Genomic DNA, 23,395 nt, shown 5'->3' with positions numbered 1-23,395 from the left:
TTAGGTACAGATAAAGTGCAGTTACAAAGTTATCGGATTTCAATTTCAATTGAGCGGCAACACAACATTAGTTTGGTTTGGTAGCAATAAACAATTAATAAACCATCACACAATTCCAAATCCCAACAGATTTTAGTAAAAAATCCTTTCTTTTGTTAAGATTGATATTGAATGGGCATGTAGATATGCATTATCTCTATTGCATGGCATGCCTTATGACTTTTTATGTTATGACAACACCACGGGTTGTCTACTCTCTATCACAGACTACTAAGAGATACACTCTCTATCTCGTTTTCTGCCCGTCGACTCACTGCTTGTTATTTTGTATCCTGTTCATCTGAGAAATCATCCGTCTTCATTTTATTGTATCCACGATAAATCTCTGAAAGGACACCGACTGCTGCTCCTACACATCTTTATGTATGCAACTTTTAGTTCACTAGTTTGTCACTAGATGTCGCTCTCAGGTGGTCCCCATTCATACCTCGCTTTAAGCAGAGTAATGTCATTGGAGGGTTTACTTCAGAGATCTGAATCCTCATCAACTCCGTCTAACTAAATACAACGCCAGAAGCGTGAAATAAGAGCATGGTTTAGTTGTTCGTCAAGAAGGGTGAACAGACGCATCTCGTTGTTAAGTCAAGTTTATAAGCTGTTTTCCAGGGCTATTGTAAATCGTATCATCCACAGACTCGATGAGTTTCAACCACCCGAACAAGCCGGGTTCCAAAAAGGCTACACGGTAAGTCATATAGAACTCCGAAGAGTATAACTTGCCGATATTTGTAGCGTTTGTGGACTACGAGAAAGCCTTTGATACGGTCGAAACATGGGCGGTGCTTGAGTCTCTCGAGCGATGCTGCGTTGACAAACAGTTGGTATATCGATATCGAAGTCGACGGTGGAAAGCATAAACGCTGTAACCCACACCTTTACCAAAAATTTTTTATTGCATATTTCGATTCAGTTTTTTTTTCTGCGTCGAATGCTGTAACTCATCTCATCGATATTATGTGATATTAATATTCTGCTGTACAAAATTATGAGAAATTATAATATGAGAAAAAATATATGCGAAAAGTAATTCGGTGATATGATGATTCTGCTCAAGGTTGTTATGAGAAACGAAATTATGAGATTCGATTTTATGCAACATATTATTGAACCTAATATTTCGTTTCCTTGGCTCTGTTTTATTGATTTTTATAGCAGACCGTATAAATATAAACTACGTTGTATTTCTCATAAATAAATATATTTGCAACATTTTGTACAACTTGTTCTCAATACAAATAAAATAACAATAGTTAATATGTAGTTTATTTACAGTTTATTTTTTATGTTTTCTTAATATTTACACACTTACCTAGTTTACTTAAAATATACCTTTATTCAGAAGGTAGTCATTATTGTCATCCAGAGATAATAATAAGATCGTAGTAAGTAGGTATTTTGTACTTGAATGTACTTGCGGAGGTCCCTATTGATGAATAACAAAAAAATTAAACCGCGGAAAAAACTGAAAAGCAAAGCAGGTGAGGAAGACGACTATATGCCCACTCCTGCTGGCTCGTGCTGCGCCACCGACTTCAAACTAGTAGGTACCTACCTAGATTAAGGTTAAATAAAAAAAAGGTTTACTATATTTTGCTTTTCAGTTTTTCGGTGGTTTAATTTTTTTTGTTAAAAAGTGTTTATTTTACACTTTATTCCCACCGTTGGGGTATTTTTTTTTTCAAATAATAAAAGAATTATCAAAATCGGACTACTCTGTAAAAAAATATAGTTTAGTTAAGTGGTCATTATAAAAAAAAACAAATATACGCGTCGACTTGAGAACCTCCTCCGTTTTTTTTTCGTCGGTAAAAAAAGAACAGTTACCTTGCTACCTACTACGCCACCGCGCATGTAAAATAGCTACCTACGTCTGTGTCAAATATCCTTCCACATACCTAATATGTCGCACGGACCCAATTATCATCACCTGAAGCGTTTCAAACTCTGTAAGTTCGTCCTCAAATCAAAGCTATGAGTAGGTACACGCACAAGCATAAGAACCTCACAATAAAAACAACCAATTTGACAACATAGGTATGATGAATCAGTAAATATGCATAGAAACGCTCTAATTAATAGTGTTGGTGATAAATAGTTGGGTCTGTGTAGGTAGATAGTCACGTTGATTTATGTGGAAGCGGAGGTGACTATAGGTATTTGTATGAAGACATATATCTATAATGTGTCGCACACACAGTGTTGACCAAATACAGTTAGCTACCACATCATTGTTCTTCCTTTTATAAATTTCAATCTCTAGTTTCATATCTTTACTCTGACATATTTATGTTTGTAGTTTTAGAGCTACCTACTTTGTACTATACCAATTACTTTGCTATGTTTGAAATGAAAACTGTAGAAGAAAAATTAGGAACATTTTTGTTGTCCATAAAATCATGTTTTCTGCTCTTAAACACATGTAGGTAGATTTTGCTATGTAAATACGTGTATGTACCTACTTATGTCGGAGCCATGATCCTTTAAATCTGAAATCTCTTCTGATACGAGTTTATTTAATTTAAGGCTTAAGGCACTTCGCTTGTTACCTAGTCAAACGCAATCTTTTTACGCTTTGCTCATGTCTCTAAGAGGCACCATTGCTTCGCCTGTTTTGTCGTCGTCATCTTTGTTCTTACCAACTTTTTTACCCAAACAGCTTGCGAAACATGTATCCCCCACACCAAAGTTTTCACCATCCAATAAAGATTGTGGCATCGGTTGATCCATAGTTTCAGGTAAGAATAAACACAGAAATCCTGATATCAATGCTATGACACCGAATATAATAGCTGGGATTTTGGGGTTAAAAGAGTCAAGTAATGTGATTAGAGGAGTCAGAGCTCCAGAGAGCCTGGCACACATGGAACCTAACCCAAGAGCAGAATTGCGGACAACGGTGGGAAACAGTTCTGCAGAGTAATTATAAATAATCGCAAAAGATCCAGCAATGAACAGCTTGCCTACAATGACAATTACCGTAGATACAATACTTCCTTCGGTTATAAAAGTGGCACCAATGCAGGCTGCACCACCAATTAACATCATGGAACTAATTAAAGGCCTCCGACCCCAAATATCAAGAAAATAAATAACTGCACCATAACTTGGAAACTCTACAAAACCTAGAACCGCCAAAATCAAATAAGGATTTCCTTCCAGTTTACCACAGCTCAGTGAAAGTCCGTAGTATACTAAGGAGTTAGCAAACCAGCATAAGCAAACATTCAAAGTCTTTTTCCTTAAATTTGGCGTTTTAAAGAGATCTATAGTGCTAGCGGCTGGAGCGTCAGTTCCTTTTGACGCTTCGGCTTTTCCTCTTGATACGAGTAAAGGTTTATCAAGCCTTTCGTCCGATCTGTTGCATTTCAAAGCTTTTTCAATTATGTCTACTGCTTCCTTAGATCGTCCCTGAGCCCACAACCAACGAGGTGATTCGTCCATAATCCATATATGTGGGATAAGTAGAAGACCGTGTAATCCGTACACAACTTGCAGAATTTGCCGGTCGTCAATAAGTGCCCCCCACCCTGCTACCAACATGATACCAAAAGCGAACGCAGCCTGGAACGCTACACCACAAGCCGTTCTCTTGCTCGCTCCGACAATTTCCATGGACAACACGAACCCAGTTATGTATGCTCCAGCAGATCCAAAAATTCCGTACAAGAAAGATATGAACAAAAACGTCCAGTACTCTGGTATAAAAGCTACAACAACACCGAGTATTAATTGAAGTACAGAAGACCAACAAAATATAGTTTTTCTTCCAAATTTGTCAGCCATGCCTCCTAAGACAATAGCTCCAGTGAATACACCCAACATGTAAGCGGTTTGCCCTAAGGCGCCCCTCCATCTGCGGTCGCAGACAAGGTCCCATTCGATGGCTCGTGATGAACTCCGATATCTCGTGTCGTACACCCACTTTTCGCATATCGAGGTATTATTGTCGTCCGTGAACATGAGGCAGTTGTGTAGTCGTCCTTCTGGTGTATGGGGTATGGCACTCAATATATCCGAACTGTTCCATGCTTGTATAGACTCGTTTGTATCCACGCCATCGATCCAGCATCTGAAATTGTGAAAATAAGTCAATCAATAAATAAATTCAGGTAAGTAGGTAGGTACTTAGTTGTAAGTTGTACACAACTTGAATACTATGTTTATTTAAGTTCGTTAATAAGATATATAGGTAGTTACGAACTTTTAGCAATATTTCTAAAATTCCTATTTTATTTCAAATTAGTTATACTACTTCACTTTAATAATATTATTATGTCACGCATTCCACCCCACCACCACTCACCGTCATATTTCGCGGCTGCTACTTGCTATGCTAAACAGCAATGAGCATTTTTACTCCGGATTCCAAACTCATTCTCTACTGTCTCTACTTCCTCTTCTTCTTTGAGCATAGGTACAATTTATTTTTATTGTAATCAATTATCTACAAGATATTTTCTTTTTCAATGATGACGAAAATAAATAAAAAATCCAGTAACGTTGTATCAGTCAAATTTAAAATCAATAAACAATACTAACTCTACTAATCTTAGCTCGTGTCCTCGTGTCAAGTTTTAAACATAAAAATGTCATAGGGAAAATAAAAAAATAATGAAAGCATTGTAAAATTTTATTAAAATGTATCATTTACAAAATACGTAAACTAATTCTGTCACGAAACAGTTTTATCATTGGTGCCGTGCTCAAAAAGTTACATATCTAAAACCCACAAGTTACTACCCATAAAACAAGGTGTTTTGGAACTACCGGGGCAAACTTAAAAAGTGGTTCAGCAACGAACTAAATTACTGTTATTTACGTATCCTACTTACTCCCAGTCGATGTTTTAAATTGATCTTCTTTTCATTTACATACATTTAAAGTCACCCGTTTTACGGTGTCCAATTTTAAAACTGCATTTTGTTCAAAATAAGAAAAAGAAACAAAAAAAACTGATAACAGACTAGTGGGCAGCATGCGGATTGATTCAAGTGATGTTAAATGATCAAAGCGGCCCTTGGTTGGACACCTACGAGTACCTACAGTACTATTGAGACTGCAACGCACCAGCATTGGCAGCCTTAAGTTTTGCCAGCCGATAGAAAGAAAAAAAAACAAGTGTTTTGTCATTGATTTTGATTGACGACCGGATGGCCAAGTGATTAGAAAACCTGACTACGAAGCTTGAGGTCCCGGGTTCGGTTCACGGCCGGGGCAGATATTTGTGTGAATAATACGAATGTTTGTTCTCGGGTCTTGGATGTTTAATATGTATTTAAGTAGGTATGTATTTATCTATATATGTAGGTAAGTATTTTATCAGTTGCCTAGTATCCATAGTACAAGCTTTGCTTAGTTTAGGACTAGGTCGATTGGTGTCAAGTGTCCCATGATATTTATTTATTTATATTTTATTTTTAAAATACACATTAGACTCCTTTCTAAACCTGAGTAAATCAATAGAGCAAAATGTAGGAAGTATGATGAACTCCGTTTTTAACCCCCGACGCAAAAAGAGGGGTGTTATAAGTTTGACCGCTATGTGTGTCTGTGTCTGTGTGTGAGTCTGTCTGTGTGTACAAGTTTGTGTTGCTTGTAGAGTATATAATTAGCGGACTGTAGGTAGACACTTTAAAACACCGGTTCTTCAGATAAAAGCAAGTTTATTGCAAAGACACAATTATATTACGCACGCACGCTTGGAATGGCTGATAGAGAAGGAAGGAAGTGGGGCGGCCACATCGCCCAAAGACAATAAAAGGTTTATAAAAAAGTAAAAAAATACTCTATGTTGGCAGTGTTGCCAACACTGTGGCACCATAGCTCTTAAACGGGTGAACCGATTTGAATGCGGTTTTTTTATTTGAAAGCAGGTTTTCTAGCGATTTTTCTCAGACATGTTTTATCAAAATCGATTCAGCCGTTTTTGAGATATTGAACTTTGAAATGACAATTTTGGGGGTTTTCCAATTTTTTGTCACGGCAGTTTCTATATGACGCCCCAAGACCTTGTTAATAGACTTGAAATTAATTGCATAAATTTCACACACAAACACCGACAAACTTAAATTTGCTGAGCCCGTGGATCCATTCGTCAATTTTAGTGACATACGTGATCTATAAGATAGGGCGGTTCAAACGCTTTTCAGACTTAAACCCATCAGTGGTAAGACCACCTCTTCTCATTTCAAGCAGAAAACAAAGGGACTGAAGCCGGGCTTAGCAACACTTTATTTTTTTCGGTATTTATATTTTTTATGTAGGAAACTTTAAAGATAGTAAAAATACTGTCTATGTCAGTGCAGCTCTAGGACCAGACACATTTAGGGGCTGTTTCACCATCAATTGATTAGTGTAAACTGACGGTTAAATGTGATGCCGCCTCTATTTGTTTTGTTCGAAGAGACGGAGACGGCATCACATTTAACTGTCAGTTAACACTAATAAATCGATGGTGAAACAGCCCCTTACAATATTAGATTTAAAAGCTACTGACTGTTGTCTTATAAATTTTACAAAAAATATAAATTAACTTAAAAAAAATCAACATTTAAATACTTATTGAAGTGGAACTGATGAGGATGAATACAATTGGCCACCGAAACTTTTCAAAAACAAGTATTACACGGATTGTAAAATTAAATTGGTACTCTGTTAACTTTCGTTCGACGTGATAACTATCTAATTGTAATTTCGATCTCATGGAAATTCGTATAAAATTAAGGAATAAGAAAGTAAAAAGTATTTCTTGAACCATAGGGGGCCTCAGCCAACGGTGACTGTGGCTTTTATTCTGAATGTATCGAGATACCACACGTCACTAACCTAGTTACTAAAATAACTTGCTGACTCGTAGAAAGTTCAATGTAGTTATTTATGTACGTAGGTAGCTAGGTGAAAGATGCATATTCGAAATGCAGTTAAAAATATGTTGGTATTTTTAGGGTTCTGGAGCCAAAATGGAAAAAACGGAACCCTTAAAGTTTCGTCAAGTCCGTCTGTCTGTCTGTCTGTCCATCCGTCCGAAAACTACAAGATGTATATCAATGAAATTTGGAGTACAGATGTCTTGTCAAAGCCGCTATTTAGTTTTGTAGTTAAATTACAAAAATAAATATTTATAAGCGGGCACTCCATACACGTAACAGAAATTGAAAAAAAAATTTTTTACTCGCATCAGTCAACGTGTGGCACATATTTCGACAGCTCTTATGAAAAGATAGTAAGGTTTCTCAAAAACGTTTTTGATTAAGTTAAGATTTCCGGAAATAATCGCTCCCAAAGGCGATTTTAAGACTGTAGTAAGTGTTATAATTGTGTTATAACGCACATAATATGACTTGATTTTTTTAGTAATGGCTACGGAACCCTATCTTGTGTCCGCCACGCTCTTGGCCGTTTTTTTTTGTTTATATCCTACAACATAGAATTGCAAATAGATTGTAATCTTTAAATTACGAGAATACTAAGTTCATCACGTAATTAGAGTTCAAAAAGTTGGGCATCTTCACACGGTAGCTTAACCCTTAATAAGGCCCCATTTATTGGAGCATACTACCACAGAATCAAAAGCAGCTATCGAATCCATACCTGGCAAAGGATATTTTTAAAGCTAGTAAGTAGTATTTTCAATAATTACAATGAATATTGCAACTTATTATATTACTAAAACAATATGATTGAATTTCCAAATCAATGCACGTGGTCGCTAAATCGCCTCTACCTTATTAAGGGTTAAATTAAAATAGTATCACTATTTTCACTTGTGCGACTGTGAAAATAACCCATACAATAGTATGGGTTATTTTCGTGTCACGGCGGCATTTTTCTAGTCAGTCGTGTTGTATGGTTAACTATTGGGTAACAGGGTTCAACTTTTTGAATTCCGTTCTCTTACAATTTTCAAATCAAAAGTTGCGGTAGCTATTGACATTGTTTACAGCTAAGCATTCTAATATGTGACAAAAATACAATTCGTATGTATAACGTAAACATAGTTGCTAAATACGAGTATAAATGCAGTTTTTTCCTTTGCATTGTTACTGTACTTAAACAAATTTAGACAAAGCTGTTTTTTTGGCTTATACGATCACTCTCTTTAATTTTGTTGTTGACTGTTCACAAACACTTTGCCAGGAATTGGCAATGACAATATGATAGCGAGTTCGATTATATTAGTTCAACAGATAAAATCGGTGAACGTACAAAAACTGACAACTTAAGTATCTTAACTTTGATTGACTCACAACTTTGACTAGATAATATTATTATATCTTATGCGAAATGACTAAAATGACACTACACTAATTAATTATTATTCAGCCGTAGATTTCATACTGTAAAATAAGTCTGTTAATTGTTGTTAAAAATATATTTAAAAATATTTATTATTCATGGTATTGACGAGAGGTATCTTCTGAATAACTTAGACTAATTTATAGACAGCAGTTTTGTGGCAAGGTTAGGTTAAAACTTATTATATACAGACAGTTAAAACTTATTATTTTTTCTCCATAGATTCGAGTGGTACCATGGTTTCTGGCAGGTCTATGGAGGCGTCACTCATTCTTCTACCACTGCAGTTCGTGAAGCACGTATCGCCGATACCAAACTTTTCACCATCTTCGAGTGACTGAGGCAAATTCCTACCTATGGTTTCGGGAAGAAAGAATGTTGACACTCCAGACAAAAGAGCTAATAAACCGAATACGATTGTGGGAATTTTGGGATTCAGGGTATCCAGCAGGAAAATTAATGGAGTTAAAGCGCCTGATACACTCGCGCACATGGAGCCAAGCCCTACGCCGGAACTTCGGACTACGGTCGGGAAAAGCTCCGCCGAATATTTGTAAACAATAGAATATGAGCCCGAAATAAACAATTTTCCAACCATGACGATACCGGTTGTAGAAGTTGAACCATGCGGCATAGCTGCCACGACGAGACAAGAGATTCCTCCTAACAACATCATGGTACTAATCAGTGCTCTATGCCCAACTCTATCCAACAAGTACACGATAATAACGTAACTGGGTAGCTCAACGACTCCCATCAAGAACATAATGAAATATGGGTTACCGTTGAGTTTACCAGTGTTAAGAGAAAGGCCATAGTAAACAACAGAATTAGCAAACCAACAACCACAAATGATTAAAGTTTTTCTTAGCAAATATGGAGTCTTGAAGAGATCAGATGTTCCAGCAGCATGCTCATCTGTGTATTTAGCGCAAGTTGCTTTGCAGTGGGAGACGAGTTGTGGTGTATCTAATGATTCAATGGATCTATTAATTTTTAATGCTTTTTCTATAATAGCGACCGATTCCCGAGCTCGGCCCTGTGCCCACAGCCACCTAGGAGATTCATCCATCAGAAACCAGTGCGGAAGAAGTACTGCTGCATGTAAAGCATAAACAATTTGCAAATAAAATCTGTTATCAATTATATATCCCCATAAAGCCAACAGCATTATGCCAACTGCAAACATTATTTGGAATGAGACTCCGCATATTGTGCGTTTAGATGGACCGACTATTTCCGTTGTTAATACAAATCCCGCTATGTAGGGGCCAAAGCCGAAAACGCCATATACGAATCTAATGGCCACGAAAGTATAGTATTCTGTCGTAAATGCTACTGCGGCACTAAATATTAACTGCAGTATTCCAGACCAGATGAACATGGTTTTTCTGCCAAACTTATCGCACAATCTTCCGATGACGACTGACCCGACGACGACTCCGAACATGTACGCGGTCTGCGCTACTGCTCCCATCCATCGTCGACTGCACACGAAGTCCCATTCAATTCCCCGAGACGACGTGAAATATTTGGTGTCGTACACCCAAGATTCACATTCTGTTATGGTCATGTTCTCTCCGTATCTTCTACATGATTCTAATTTCCCATGCTCGTTCAACGGTATACCACGAAGTAATAGTGAAGAATTCCACGGTTCAGTGAAATTTATACTGTCTACGTCTTCCAGCGCACATCTGAAATTGGACAAACAAAACTATTATAACAATGGACATAAATTCATAGAATTGGAATGATGAATATTATTTCGTGGTTCCATCTGTGACCAGTGCTAGTCTTATTCTAATAAGCATTTTATTGAGTTCTGTACTACACTAGTTATTAAACATGAACGTTTTTAAATTGTTCTAAAATCGTTAATCAGTGCATGGTAACCATTTCGATGCAGTTATCAATATAGTACATATGTCACAAAATACACAGGTGTTTGTTATCCTCACCAAACTTATTAGGAACATGCATTTTCATTAAGGTTTATGTACATACCGATCCCAAAATATAGTTAAAATGTCGTAAATTATCTTCTGTTAGTTCATCATGCATATAACGGTTAAATGAGCCTTATGACTATTAGGGTGGCAAAAACATAATAACGATACTAATAATTTATTAAAAATATTGAAATAATCTAAAGCAATGAAGGTATTCGTGCCAATTACGTATTAAGTTAGTTAACAGTAAAGCGAAGAAAGCACAGCGAACGATTGCAAAAGAAAATGTAGACAAGAAATGTATCATACGAAATTTTGTACTTACCAATATTCAAATTGAATTGCCTCATAGAGTGAATCAGCACCAATAACAGTTATCACTCCGTAGTTTTGCGAAACACCAAAACCGAATCCATTTATAACCCTGCCCACTTACCAGAATCAAGCAAAACTATGAACATTAAGTAATTTATCGAAAAACTTGAAGGTTAAACGTTAAAGTTACCCAAAACCACTTACCTATATTACATCCAAAAAATCCTTCCTTATGGCCGTACCTTTTCTATTTATATTACGACATTACTTTTTACAATACGTAACACTAATGACCATGACCTACAATTATTCAAACTATAAATAAACTGTACACAAAATAATATAAAACCCCGAAGCCCTTGCCTTTCAAAGTAGATATAATTATGTAAAGACCCATAAGCCCTCGCCCTTCAAAGTAAATATGTAATAAGGTCTCCATGCACATGCTTTTACCATTCACTAGATCTCTCTGCCTCGTTTTAGTAGAGTAAGAATTATAGACATCATTGTTTTATTTATTTTAAAACTTTTCCTCTCAACAGCTACCTTCGAAGTATTTTAAGTAATTAATCAACAAAACGGCTGACTGAACAACAATCGGAATAAAAGGAGATCCTTGAACAAATGTCATTATTTATTGGTAGAGCCGATTACGAGTAAAACATGCAAATTTTGGCTATTTCAAGTATTTGAACAAGAATCACTTGTTTAGCTTGAACGAATACTCGAAATAGAATTGTTATGAACTCAGAGGCCAACTTACCAATAATTCACAGATAAATTATGATTACAGAACAATGGTGTCCGAGATTTTTTTCCTTTAATTTGACTTGAATTAATCCATAAATAATTGCTCTACGCAATTTAAAGGATAAGGTTGCGCCGTGTGGTGATATCAGTGGAAGTATCAAATGGATTATTGGTAGGTTTTGACTCTAGTTGAGTTTTACTGAGTGGATAATTAATAATTACCGTACCTGTGTTCTGGCACTGCAGCGACGGTGACGAGAGACAGCATGTGCATGCCGGCTGTCATGGCAGCCAGTATGTGCAGCACGAATTGGAAGCACTGATACCGACCGAAGTCCCCTGAAATCAGAAAAATAACGAATTTACAATAACCGTACGTAGATAGATAAAACTGTACGAGTATATTATTATAACTGTAGGTAGACTTGCTATAGCAATAAAACGTGGGAGGGAATGCTGCCTGCGTGATGGGCACCCTACCTAAGGGTCCAAATTTAGATAAGTAGTAATTTTTAGTTTTAATTTTCATTTAGTTATTTTAAGTTAGTTTTAGTTATGTTAATTTTATACTTAGTCCCTGTTTTTATACCTACTTTTATTGTTAAATAAAAAGTATAATTTAATTTAATTGTAGGTAGGATAGGAAGATCTGAACGTAGTTAGCTCATTTGGTTTCTCATTTTTAGGGTTCCGGATCTAAAATGGCAAAAACGGAACCCTTATAGTTTCGCCATGTCTGTCTGTCTGTCTGTTTCTGTCTGTCTGTCCGTCCGCGGCTTTGCTCAGGGACTATCAATGCAAGAAAGCTGTACTTTTGCACGAATATATATGTAAACTATGCCGACAAAATGGTACAATCAAAATGTAAAAAAAAAAATTTTTTTAAGGTACCTTCGATAGACGTAAAGTGGGGGTGATCTTTTTTCTCATCCAACCTTATATTGTGGGGTATTGTTGGATAGGTCTTTTAAAACCATTAGGGGTTTGCTTAGACGATTTTTCGATTCAGTGATGTGTTTGCGAAATATTCAAATTTTATAGTGCAAATTTTCATAAAAATCGAGCGTCCCCTGCTCTAAAATCTAAACCGGTGGGTGGAAAAATTTGAATAAATTCAGGACTATAACGGCTAAGTTTGCTTGAAAATTATTAGTAGTTTATAAGTAAATAGCAGCCTAAGGTATAAAATATACCTAAACGTGGAAGATTCCGTATAAAATACGAAATCCTTAGAAAAATATTACTTCATTTTTTTGTAATGATACGGAACCCTATTTTGGGCGTGTCCGATACGCTCTTAGCCGGTTTTTAATTTTCAATTCCGTGGTTGCCTTTATAATATGTATTATGAAGTATAAGTATGTACTTATACCTACAAAGTAGGTACTTAAACAAAATTAATTTCATGATGGTCGAAAGACGACTTTTTTTACCTTATGTATGAAAATCCTACTTCGAAATATCTTTTGAAACAACTTTCAAATACCTACACAGATTTTTAATCCATCGTCCACCGTCATCTTTATCTCTAGGGAAAAAGTTCATAATTTAAAACAAATTCCTTAGATATTAGCTTTTCTTGTACGTCATTATTACAATTTCTGCTTCTTTGCATGCGTCAATGCCGACAATCCTGAATTATGTAAGTAGAACAGAAAATGGGTAATTATCGGCTCTGTCCGGTCGCGGCGCGTCGTCGGTTCCCAAGGACGTGCACATGCGAACATTGCGAAATAGTCTTACACGGAAGATACCTATAATAAGTACTGCATCGTACAATATTTTCTATCTTTAGACGAGCAATTCTTGTATATTTATATATTTTGGATCTCGGAAACGACTTTACCAATGATGAAATTTAGTATTCGTGGGTTCTTCAAACAATCGATCTAACTTAGTTTTAGTCTGCGGGCGTAGCGTCGAGTTTAAGGCCGAGCAAAGCTCGGTCGACCAGGTACTGGAGTGTAAATTATGCTAATTTGAAGACCCTTTATTTGAAGAGGCCTTTATTTACCGAACATTATGTATAGAACAATCGGAAGGGATTCAACCTTTAATTGACCCTTCTCACACATGTAGAATGGCAATATACTGATAAATTAAATAGTCAGTAGCTTGTATCGAACAATTAACATATGTCTTTTTGTAACTAAAGTGTTTTAATTCACACATAATTATGAAGGATCCATGGAAAGAACGTGTCTATACCACCACCTAAGCAACTTTTTGACTTATAGTGGTTTGAATGTTAGTCATCACGAACAATTACTATGGTTACCATTTATTTAAAAAGTTAAAAATAGTACATTGTGTCTTAAGGGCGGTAAATAAGGAATTACGAACGAGAGTCTATTAGAAGCCCGAAGTCGAAGACTGCGGGCTTTAAATGAGTCGATGTTCGTAATTCTAGTACCACCCGTGCGACATACAATGTTTTTCATCACATTTGCGAGTAAAATTTTATATTTGTAAAAGAAGAAATATAATTCTTCCAAATATTGGCGATACCTTAGGCTGTGCTCTTGGTAGCGCCGCCCTCTACCTCCCCCTCCCGCAGCACGGGCACGGCGCAGCGCCATCAGTACGGGCACTGACTCATTTACCGACCTTGGGCTTCATGACAAGAAAATGTGTACGCGCAATGACTCATTTACCGACCACGGGTTTCATGACAAACACATTAAAGTCGAGGGTTTTATTTGGGGGGTTGCAACCGAGGTAGCCTACATGTTATGACACTGTTTACGAGCAAGTGTGATGAAAAATACATTTTATAAAAAAAAGACATTTATTGCCACATTAAAAAAATACAATGAACATAACAAAAGACAGAAATAAAAACAACAGACACGTTACAAATATGTGGCAATAGGCTCAAGCTCAGCATTCACATGCTGCCGGTCGACGACCGGCGGCGCTGATTTTCAGCCTGCGCCCGTCTCGCGGCACGTTTTATATTGTCTTCAGATTATTTAATTCAATGGTAAGTCATAGTACTTTGCAAGCTCTACATTTTGAGATTAAATCTCAATTTTTTAAAAAGGTGACAGGCATGTTCTTGTTCGTGGAACCTTCATATTTATATTCATATTCATTTATTCATATTCATATATTTAGCAAGAGAATCTTAAAAAAGTGAGTTTTTTGATGTATCTGTCAATGTCATTCGACAAGTTTGTGAATTTTACAATTTCTGTGAAGTTACCAGGTAGTTTCAATCAATTAACTGAGCCGTCTATCGTATTTAACGCAAATCAAGAAAAACGCGGTTTATGTCACAAAATAGTTTTGGAGGTCGAAGGTCAAGTGAGTAGAGAGTGTCGACAACTAGGTTTCCCTCAAATCTTATTACTAGCGTTTACCCGCGACTTCATCTGCGAATTTGTTTATCACAATACAGCGGGAACAATTCTTCTTTCTCCTTCATTATCTCTATTCCAGGGTCTCGAACTATCTTCATACTAAATTTCATCTAAATTGGTTCAGCGGTTTAAGCGTAAGGAGGTGACAGACAGACAGATATGAAAGGTAATGTTTACGGCATATTTTATTCTCTTTATTATCTTACTCAAGCCATTCCCGAACTGTGCTCCGCTGAGCCCTGGAGCTACCTTTTATACGTGGTTTTTAGTTTGTAAGCACTAACAATATTTATAAAGCTAATGATATGAATAATCTAAAATATAAAAGTGAACCGCCAGAACGGAAAAAAAGAGACAGAGCAGAATGGCGTTCTATAACACCATTTTGACACGTTTCTCCCAAACAACGCATTATTTATCTGGAATTTTAAAGCGATTCGATTCTTTGACCTTGGGAAACGAGAAAAACTTGAGAAAATATGATATTGGGTGTGTACATTTTGTATATATTAAGCAAAATAAAATCACAAGTTCGAATTTCGAGCTAAAAACAAGCGATCTATGCCAGTGTTGCCATTCAGGGAAAAATAAATCTATTCATTATCCTGCATTGCAGTCTGTAAAGCTCTTTACCCATTCATTGCCGCGCGCCAGATTACGCTGGGCTTAGAGTCATGAAATTTGGTATGTAGATAGCTGCATGTCTGAAATAACACATAGGCTACTTTTATTCCAATATTTCCACGGGATACTCGTAGTTGTTCTTAACACAACACCTCAATGAGAAGATTACGACATAAATTATGGGATTTCCCACAGGAATTTTGTAAAATTGCGGAATTTCAATTGTAACTACCAGATCGAATAGTTTACGCGTGCGAAGCCGCGGTTAAACTCTAGTAAAGTAAACGACACGGCCACGTTCAGTCTATACTCAATTCCCCATACTTGTATCGTAATGTTACTAAAATGATACGCTACGACCACTTTTACAACCAAAATCAAGACTACCAACTTATGATTTTTATTTAGAACAAAAATTTTCCGAACATTGTATATTGAACAAGGAAACATCAATTAAATATCGAATAAAAACCAGTTCACAAACAAATTTCGACAATTTCATGTTCCCCACTCGTTTATTCCTTCCGTTGTTCGTTTATAGGTACCTTCTATTTGCCCTTGCCATACTTTTTACTAAAGTTTAAAATTGCACTTTTTTCTCTAATTTTGTATTTTATATAATAAGTACGGTCGGTTCCCTTACTTATGTATCCATTTTTTCATACTAGTTGCATAGAAAAGTCGATACTTATGTTACAGCACCGACTGTATGTATTTGTAGAAAAAGAACTGAATGCGACGTTATATAAATAAGTAAAAAAAACTCATGGCGTCTTCTTCTTACGATGTGAGCGTAGCGAACATAACCCACGAGCCACTCGTATTTTTGACCCTTCATATATAACGGTAGCATAAAATTCTGTTGTCGCACTAAATCTGTCATTTAAAATATCAGGAAACCAATTGTGAAACAGTCCCTAAGTGTGAAAAATGATCTTCATGATAATATCAACGATTCTAGATAAACTTCCTCACAGTCACGCGCAGCGTTAACCTTACTCATAGTAGGAACTTACTTAAATAAAATATCAATTAATCCAAGAAAATAACAATATTTTAAGAAAACCTATTACTCATTTATTTTGCGCTTACCAACTACTACATATATATTTAAAAACATGAGGAATACTATTTTTTTCTAAATTATACCGAAACTAGAAGACATTGCAAAAATGAGAAAAGTATATCTGGGACTGGGAATCAAATCCAGTTTCATGCTTTACTATTTACACCAACCCAAGCCACAAACAAAAAATTATACAGTTTGATATTGATACTATTACTAATAATTCACTGTTATAATATAGTTATTTATGTGGCTGGTGCATAATGAGAGGCATTAAAGTACGAGTGTAAGGCGAGTTTCATAATAAGATCACACGAGTGTTTTAATGCCTAATTATGTATAGCCGCATACATAACTTTATCTACATGCATATCATAAGTTTTCTATAATATGTTCAGATATGGCCTGTATTTTTAAGTTAGTGTTACTGATAACTAGTTTGAAGTACCTACCAAAGCTTAAATAAAACAGATAATAAAAAACTAAAGTTTTATTTATAATAATAATTATTATCTACATGCATGTCATAAGTTTTCTACAATATGTACAGATATGCATTGTTAAAAAAAGTATTACCGATACTTTAATGTAAACATTAAGATGCACCCGCAGATACCAGGTTTCTTAATAAAGGCCATTTGATAGTCGTTTCTGAACATATAATAGGGAAGTTATGATAGGCATGTAGATAAAAAAAAATAAAGGGCGATCGTAAAAAAAACACAATTCACGTCTTCTCACGTAGATTACTTTGCGTAGGTACCGATACCTTACGTGCCGAATAATGGTGGTCGGAACCGTAACACATCCGTATTTACTCCGCATCAATTATTGATGTGGAGTATATTGGTAGAAAGGGAGCGCAGCGCAGTGCTCTTGGCCGCTAGCTTAAATTTCAATGCCAATAATATGTGTAATATATTGTTATGTATGTAGCTAAACTCGAGGTTGTTGGCCATTAACTTTACCTTGGACCAATTGTCCAGTTAGACAAGTCCAACCACGACAAAGAGATCGCCCAAAGAAAACAATTCAGATGGGCAGCGATCGGGAAACTATGTGATGCCTTTTCGTCCAAAATTCCGCAGTGCTTAAAGACTAGAATCTTCAATCATTGTGTGATGCCGGTGCTGAGCCATATGGCTCAGAGACATGGTTCTTGACTGTTAGCCTCTTAGATAGGCTCAGGATCACGCGGACACGAACCACGATCTATGGAGAGAGCTGAACTCAGGTTTCTTTAAGCAATAGAATCCGGAGAGGGGCATTATTCGAGCGTTTCAACCACCACATTTTCGTGGTCACATTTTTTTATGAATGGGCTGTAGAATTTAACGACATTAATATTATATACTACGTGTTGCTCGCGACTCCTACCGCGTAGAAGTAGGTATGAAAAATAGTTCACATCCTATTCTCAGACCTACTGAATATACTTACACAAAAAAATAAATAAAAATCGGTCAAGCCGTTTCGAAGGAGTTTCGTCACAAATATTTTCGACCCGAGAATTTTATAATATTAGAAAGATTAGTTTCCATTGTGCACAAAAAAAGGTAGGTACCTACTTATTTATAATGCTAGTGAATTCTTATTAGACTTAGGGGCTGTTTCACCACCCATTGATTAATTTTATTCGACGGATAAATGTGATGCCGACATTTATCCGTGGATTACTATCCACGGACAGGGGGGTTAATATTTCAATCATCATCATCATTATCATCAGCCGGAAGACGTCCACTGCTGGGCAAAGGCCTCCCCCTTAGAACGCCACAATGAACGCCAACTCGCCAATATTTCAATACGTTTAACTAAAACTAGCTCTCCGTGTCTCAATATAAATACTAAACTAAGTCGGATTATCGTCATGGCATGTTTATTTAGTTGGGCCCAAAACGTCGATTATGTAAACAAGTTTAACCTAGTGATTCAGAATAGAAGTTTTGTTTTATTTGCACTTAACATTGCAGCATTCGACATAGGTATGCATTACAAACGTCAACTTTTGTCTACAAACCAAGTATATATGTTTGTCTATGAAAAGAAGACCTACCCGTTGGTGTACATGTAGGACTGTAGGTATACAAATACCTACGTCACTAGACTATATATTTGCACAAATGTTAACACCGATAGATAAATCACCCATAGTTATATCTGAACACTTCGAAGCATTTTACATACTTACTTAAAAATCTACCTATGTAGGTAATATGCCCGTTACAAAGCAAGTGATAAAAATTGGAAAAAATTCACAACTAATGAAGGTTTCCCACTTACTCGTTAGTAACTACATTCAATGCCTAAATATTCAAGACATAAATAATACATAACGTTTCGCAATTATATACTAAGTACTTAAATGAGAAAGCGCAATGAACGTTCACGGCAACATGTTGCACAGCCACATGTTGCATGCTGCATGTTGCTTACCTACCCTTAGTGTAAGTTTTCGGTTACAAAATACGTCTCGATCGCGTTCGCGTTAAAATCTCAATTTGTATGTAAACACGAACAGCGCCTCTAGCGGAACGTTTGCTATGTTCGTGTTTCCATACAAATTGAGATTTTAACGCGAACACGATTGAGACGTATTTTGTAACCGAAAACTTACACTAAGGGTACATTGGTCTAAGAACGTTAACAACCAGACGAGAACTTAAGTATCGTTTACCCAATCAACGACTTAACACAATTTGTTCAAGAATTATGTGTAAGTGTGAGAACTCTGAACGAAGTTCCACAACCATATTTTGTTGTGCAGTTTGTTGAACTCAGTGAAGTCGTGACACGCGATCTTTTATTTTGGGATCAAAACATTGAAATAATTCCAAATTTCGTAGTTTACTTATTTCGTAAAATCTTGAAAACATCACGAGTTTAAATTCAATATGCAATTAACTAAGTACTTAAATAATAACTACAAGCAAAGACTAGGTAAGCGTTACGTTATAAATATATACATCAAAGAGTCATTAGCAGCTGTTTCTACGAGTATGTAGGTATTTCATTTCAGCATTGGTAGGTAGACAATAATATTGTTAGAATGAATTCATGTACTTTCCACCAACATGTATGTTTGCACCACATAGGCTTTCCACCAACTAACATAATTTTCAATAAGTAGGTAAATATATGTATAATATACTTATGTACATACAAACCACGACTAACCGTATTGTTTCCTGCTCACATCGGTAAGTTGGTAACAATAAGTTTTGTCTTTAAAACTATCATAAATAAGCGTCAATAATTTTAATATTGATGAATGATTGTCTTGACTTCAGTGTCAGATATGCAACTTGTTGTTGTTGTTTCTTTAAAAAAATATGGCTCTGTCCATCGGAGGACAATTTTGCCAGTGTCTAGTAGTTTTTGCCGTTGTACGGTAAAAAAATTCTAGAAAACGAAATATGAGAGGTAATGGTGGATGAACGATGACAGCGCGAATCCAGATATGCAACTTAATGTTTTTCAGTTTTTATCATGCCTGATATGTCCAGTCAGTGTCTTTAATTTTACATGTTTATAATTAACTGGAAATAATTAGCTTGTTCACGGGTCAGATTAAGGTCAGTGATCTGGCATCATCACATAAGAGTGAAATCAATCAAAAAAGAATCCTACTTTAAAAATTATGAATACTTAAATATTTATTAAAATTAACCCACAAATTCAATGTATGGAAACCATTAATTCAATTTATATTAATAACGAAAAAAAAAACTATTTACAACAGTATACAAATTAAAACTAAAATTAAAAACTAGACTTAGAAATAAAAAATATAAGTGATAAAAACCTACACATCAATTAATTATCAAAATAACTGGGTAAGTGTTAACGTTTTTATATTACGACAATTAAAACCTCTATTTCTTGATCTGACCTTATTCGACTCTCAAGAAGTAAATATACATGCGCACTAAGTTTCAAGTCTACCTACACTATTATTACAACAAACTGTATTTACGTACTACGCTGTTAAAATGGAGTAATAATTTCGCCTCGTTACAACTGAATTTACAGCAAACGCGGCGTTTGACGTGGCGTACTCCCAAATGTTTCGTAATGTTTTGAAATATTGCATTCAAAACTGATACAGCATCAAGATCAGATAGTAAATAAGCCGATCTTTAAATAGTAACATTACCAGTGCAAAATTTTGAGTTTGATAAGCTTAATGATTGAGCAGATTCAGATAAATGGATATTAAATCCTTCACTACTGATAAATGATAATACAAAGAAAAGATACCGCTTAATTACCTACTCTGACATTGGTTAATCCATACTATCCATACTCCATACTAATACTATAAATGCGAAAGTGGGTTTGTGTGTTTGTCCGTCAATCACGCCGTAACGGAGCGACGGATCAACGTGATTTTTGGGATAGAGATAGTTTATGGGCCCGAGAGTGACATAGGCTACTTTTTATCCCGGAAAAATGCACAGTTCCCGAGGGAACAGCGCGCGATAACCGAATACGACGCGGGCGGAGCCGCGGGCAAAAGCTATATGACTAGGTATGCAGCAGTTAACGATATCATCAGTACCTATAAGAATGTTGGTTATTTCCTCTATGTATCGGACGAGCTAGTAATGTGTGCGGCGTATCTCTATCCGTAATTGTATTATCAAATATCAACTGCAGACAGTGTCTGTAAATATAACATTAAGGTAGACGCAAAGTGCTGATCACAGTAGGTTAGGTACCATCTTTAATTTTATGTCATATTTATAGAGGAGATTATTTATAGAGGCGATAGTAGGGAGTCACCGATTGGGCATCAGCATGTCAAACACTCGGACTTACCTTAATTGTGCAGACACATGAAAAATAAACCGGTTATCACTAATTTTGTTCATAACGACGATAACATCTAATTATAACATCTTAGATGGTTGTAATTTATAAAAACATCTTTCGTCATCTAGCCAGAATGGGACGCATGTACCTACACATTTTATTTACTATAATCACAGTTTATAATTAGTAGCGTAAAACTTACCTATTTTGTCCCTGAAAATAAAATTGACGACGAGATATTTTAGTTTACATTGCTTATCTTCTTTGCCGTGACACACCATCAAAATATCAATATTACCGCAAAGCGCTGCCTTGGTTGCCAAATGGTACACTATAAATATACTCACAAGCAAATATGCGTAACGTAGGTTTTGCGTCTTTGACAAAGGGTTGTCAAAGCAAAAAATGAAGTACCATAATAAAGTGATATTTACCTACTTATTTTTATGTACCTACCTACCCGAAATGCATAGTTAATAGCTTAGGATACGTCAGAGGTTACACAAAGCTATATTATAGTTATAATGCTTGTAGTTCTAGATAAATTATGTGACACTTTTCAAGGAGCCATGCCAAAATCCACTTCTGCGTAGTTCATCCAGTGTTATTATGTTCTCATAGTAGAGCATCGCGTCGGATTGCTTAGTTTTGGTAGAGACACAGACGCACCGACATTGAAAAAAGTGCCTTTCTGTAAACACTCTCTAAGTAGGTATTTGAATGGATTTCACGTAAACGAATAAGATTGTCCGTGTCGAAACAGCCGAGAAAATAAGACGACAGCGCTTTCGTACTCATACTCCTATCAACAAGGTTAACTTCTAAATATAAAGAAATGAAAATACATATTTTTTCTCCGCGCATTCTTCATTTACATCACTCGTGACACCGCACGTAGGTGTTCTCAACTGCCCCAGTTTCCAATGTCACATCTGCCAATGCAAATCAGTCAAACACCTAAGGATTGTTTCTTTAAGATGCTTGTGAGTTGTGAGCTGTAATCGATTCCAATATCCACAAAATAAACGATGTGATTTATAGTGATTTGTATTTCACTGTTTGTTAGAAGGTATCTGAATTTAACATGTTAAAACAAATTTAATTACTTTGATTACGACATCCAAACTGCTTCATTTATAATCAAAACCTAACCCATGATTTAATCACGACAATATATTTAAATTTATTTTATGTGTGTGTGTGTTGTGCGACAGAGTGATAAGGTGCCAAAACTAAATCTAAATCAATACATTGTGGGTAACTCGGAAAACTCTGGACGAACTCTACACTTAATGAACTCTTGATCATGGGTGCTGGACTGTGGCCGAAACGACTATTTTCCCAAGAAAGTTGTCATGAAGGCGACCAATCTTCAACAAACGACCACGTCCACTCTGTCAAGAGTGCAACGACTCATAAAAAGTTAAAAACTCAATAATCCATATTTTGTGTTGCGTTGCATAGTTAATATAGACTAGACTAAGCTAATATAAGTATAATAATCAATTCAAAAGGGAAGGTGCCATTTGGCAATACCGTAATTTTATCTTATCAAAATCGGTTTCACCTTATTAATGGATTGATTTAATGATATTGTTTATTTAACTTTAAATACAAGAATTTAAGAAATTGATTAAGTTGTAGGTATGTCACACAAAAACAATGTGAGCCGGTTCTTTCTGAAATAGGTAGTAAATTTGGAGGACTTAGACTTATGAGGCTAAACTTTAGCATAAGTCCAAGTCCTCCTACGCTAGAGGTTAAAAAAAGAAAAGAATTAAAAAAAATGCATCGCTCAAAATTGTCAATCTGTAAGTGTATTGCGTTCTACCACATTCTGCCCTTAAGATACATATTTTGACTTGTTTTTTTTTAATACAGTTACTCATAACTAGTACACGTAAAATACAAAAAAAAATAACAAAAAATGTAACCGACTTCAAAAACCTTGAAAATAATTTTCTACTAGTTTGAAGTCGGTGCCTCGGCACGAGCCAGCAGGAGTCGAGCCAGCTTCAATCACTCCTGCTGGCTGGTGCTGAGGCACTGACTTCAAAGTAGTAGTGAAATTACTGGCACTTGAGGTATCCCATTTTAGGCCTCTAGGTTGGCAACGCATCTGTAATCCCCCTGGTGTTGCAGGTGTCCATGGGCGG

General features: G+C 36.0%; 1 protein-coding gene across 5 annotated transcripts in view; it reads right to left on the bottom strand.

Annotated features, from left to right (window-relative positions):
• Positions 1-1,309: 1,309 nt before the first annotated feature.
• Positions 1,310-23,395, bottom strand: part of LOC141436205 (organic cation transporter protein) — a 38,496-nt gene continuing 16,410 nt past the window's right edge. For 4 of the 5 annotated variants that reach the window (XM_074099093.1, XM_074099096.1, XM_074099092.1 and 1 more), the window contains exons 3-4: positions 11,600-11,711; positions 1,310-4,129 (exon numbers count right to left, since the gene is read on the bottom strand). In XM_074099093.1, the coding sequence (XP_073955194.1) occupies positions 2,626-4,129; positions 11,600-11,711 (1,616 nt within the window). In that variant the 3' untranslated portion in view covers positions 1,310-2,625. Of the gene's footprint in view, positions 4,130-7,506; positions 10,053-11,599; positions 11,712-23,395 lie in introns of those variants that run through there. The other variant, XM_074099094.1, reaches the window with a different exon arrangement.

This window comes from Choristoneura fumiferana, chromosome 16 (genome assembly GCF_025370935.1).
Source record: "Choristoneura fumiferana chromosome 16, NRCan_CFum_1, whole genome shotgun sequence".
In the NCBI taxonomy this organism is placed as follows: domain Eukaryota; kingdom Metazoa; phylum Arthropoda; class Insecta; order Lepidoptera; family Tortricidae; genus Choristoneura; species Choristoneura fumiferana.
This window is presented reverse-complemented; position numbering and strand designations above follow the sequence as displayed.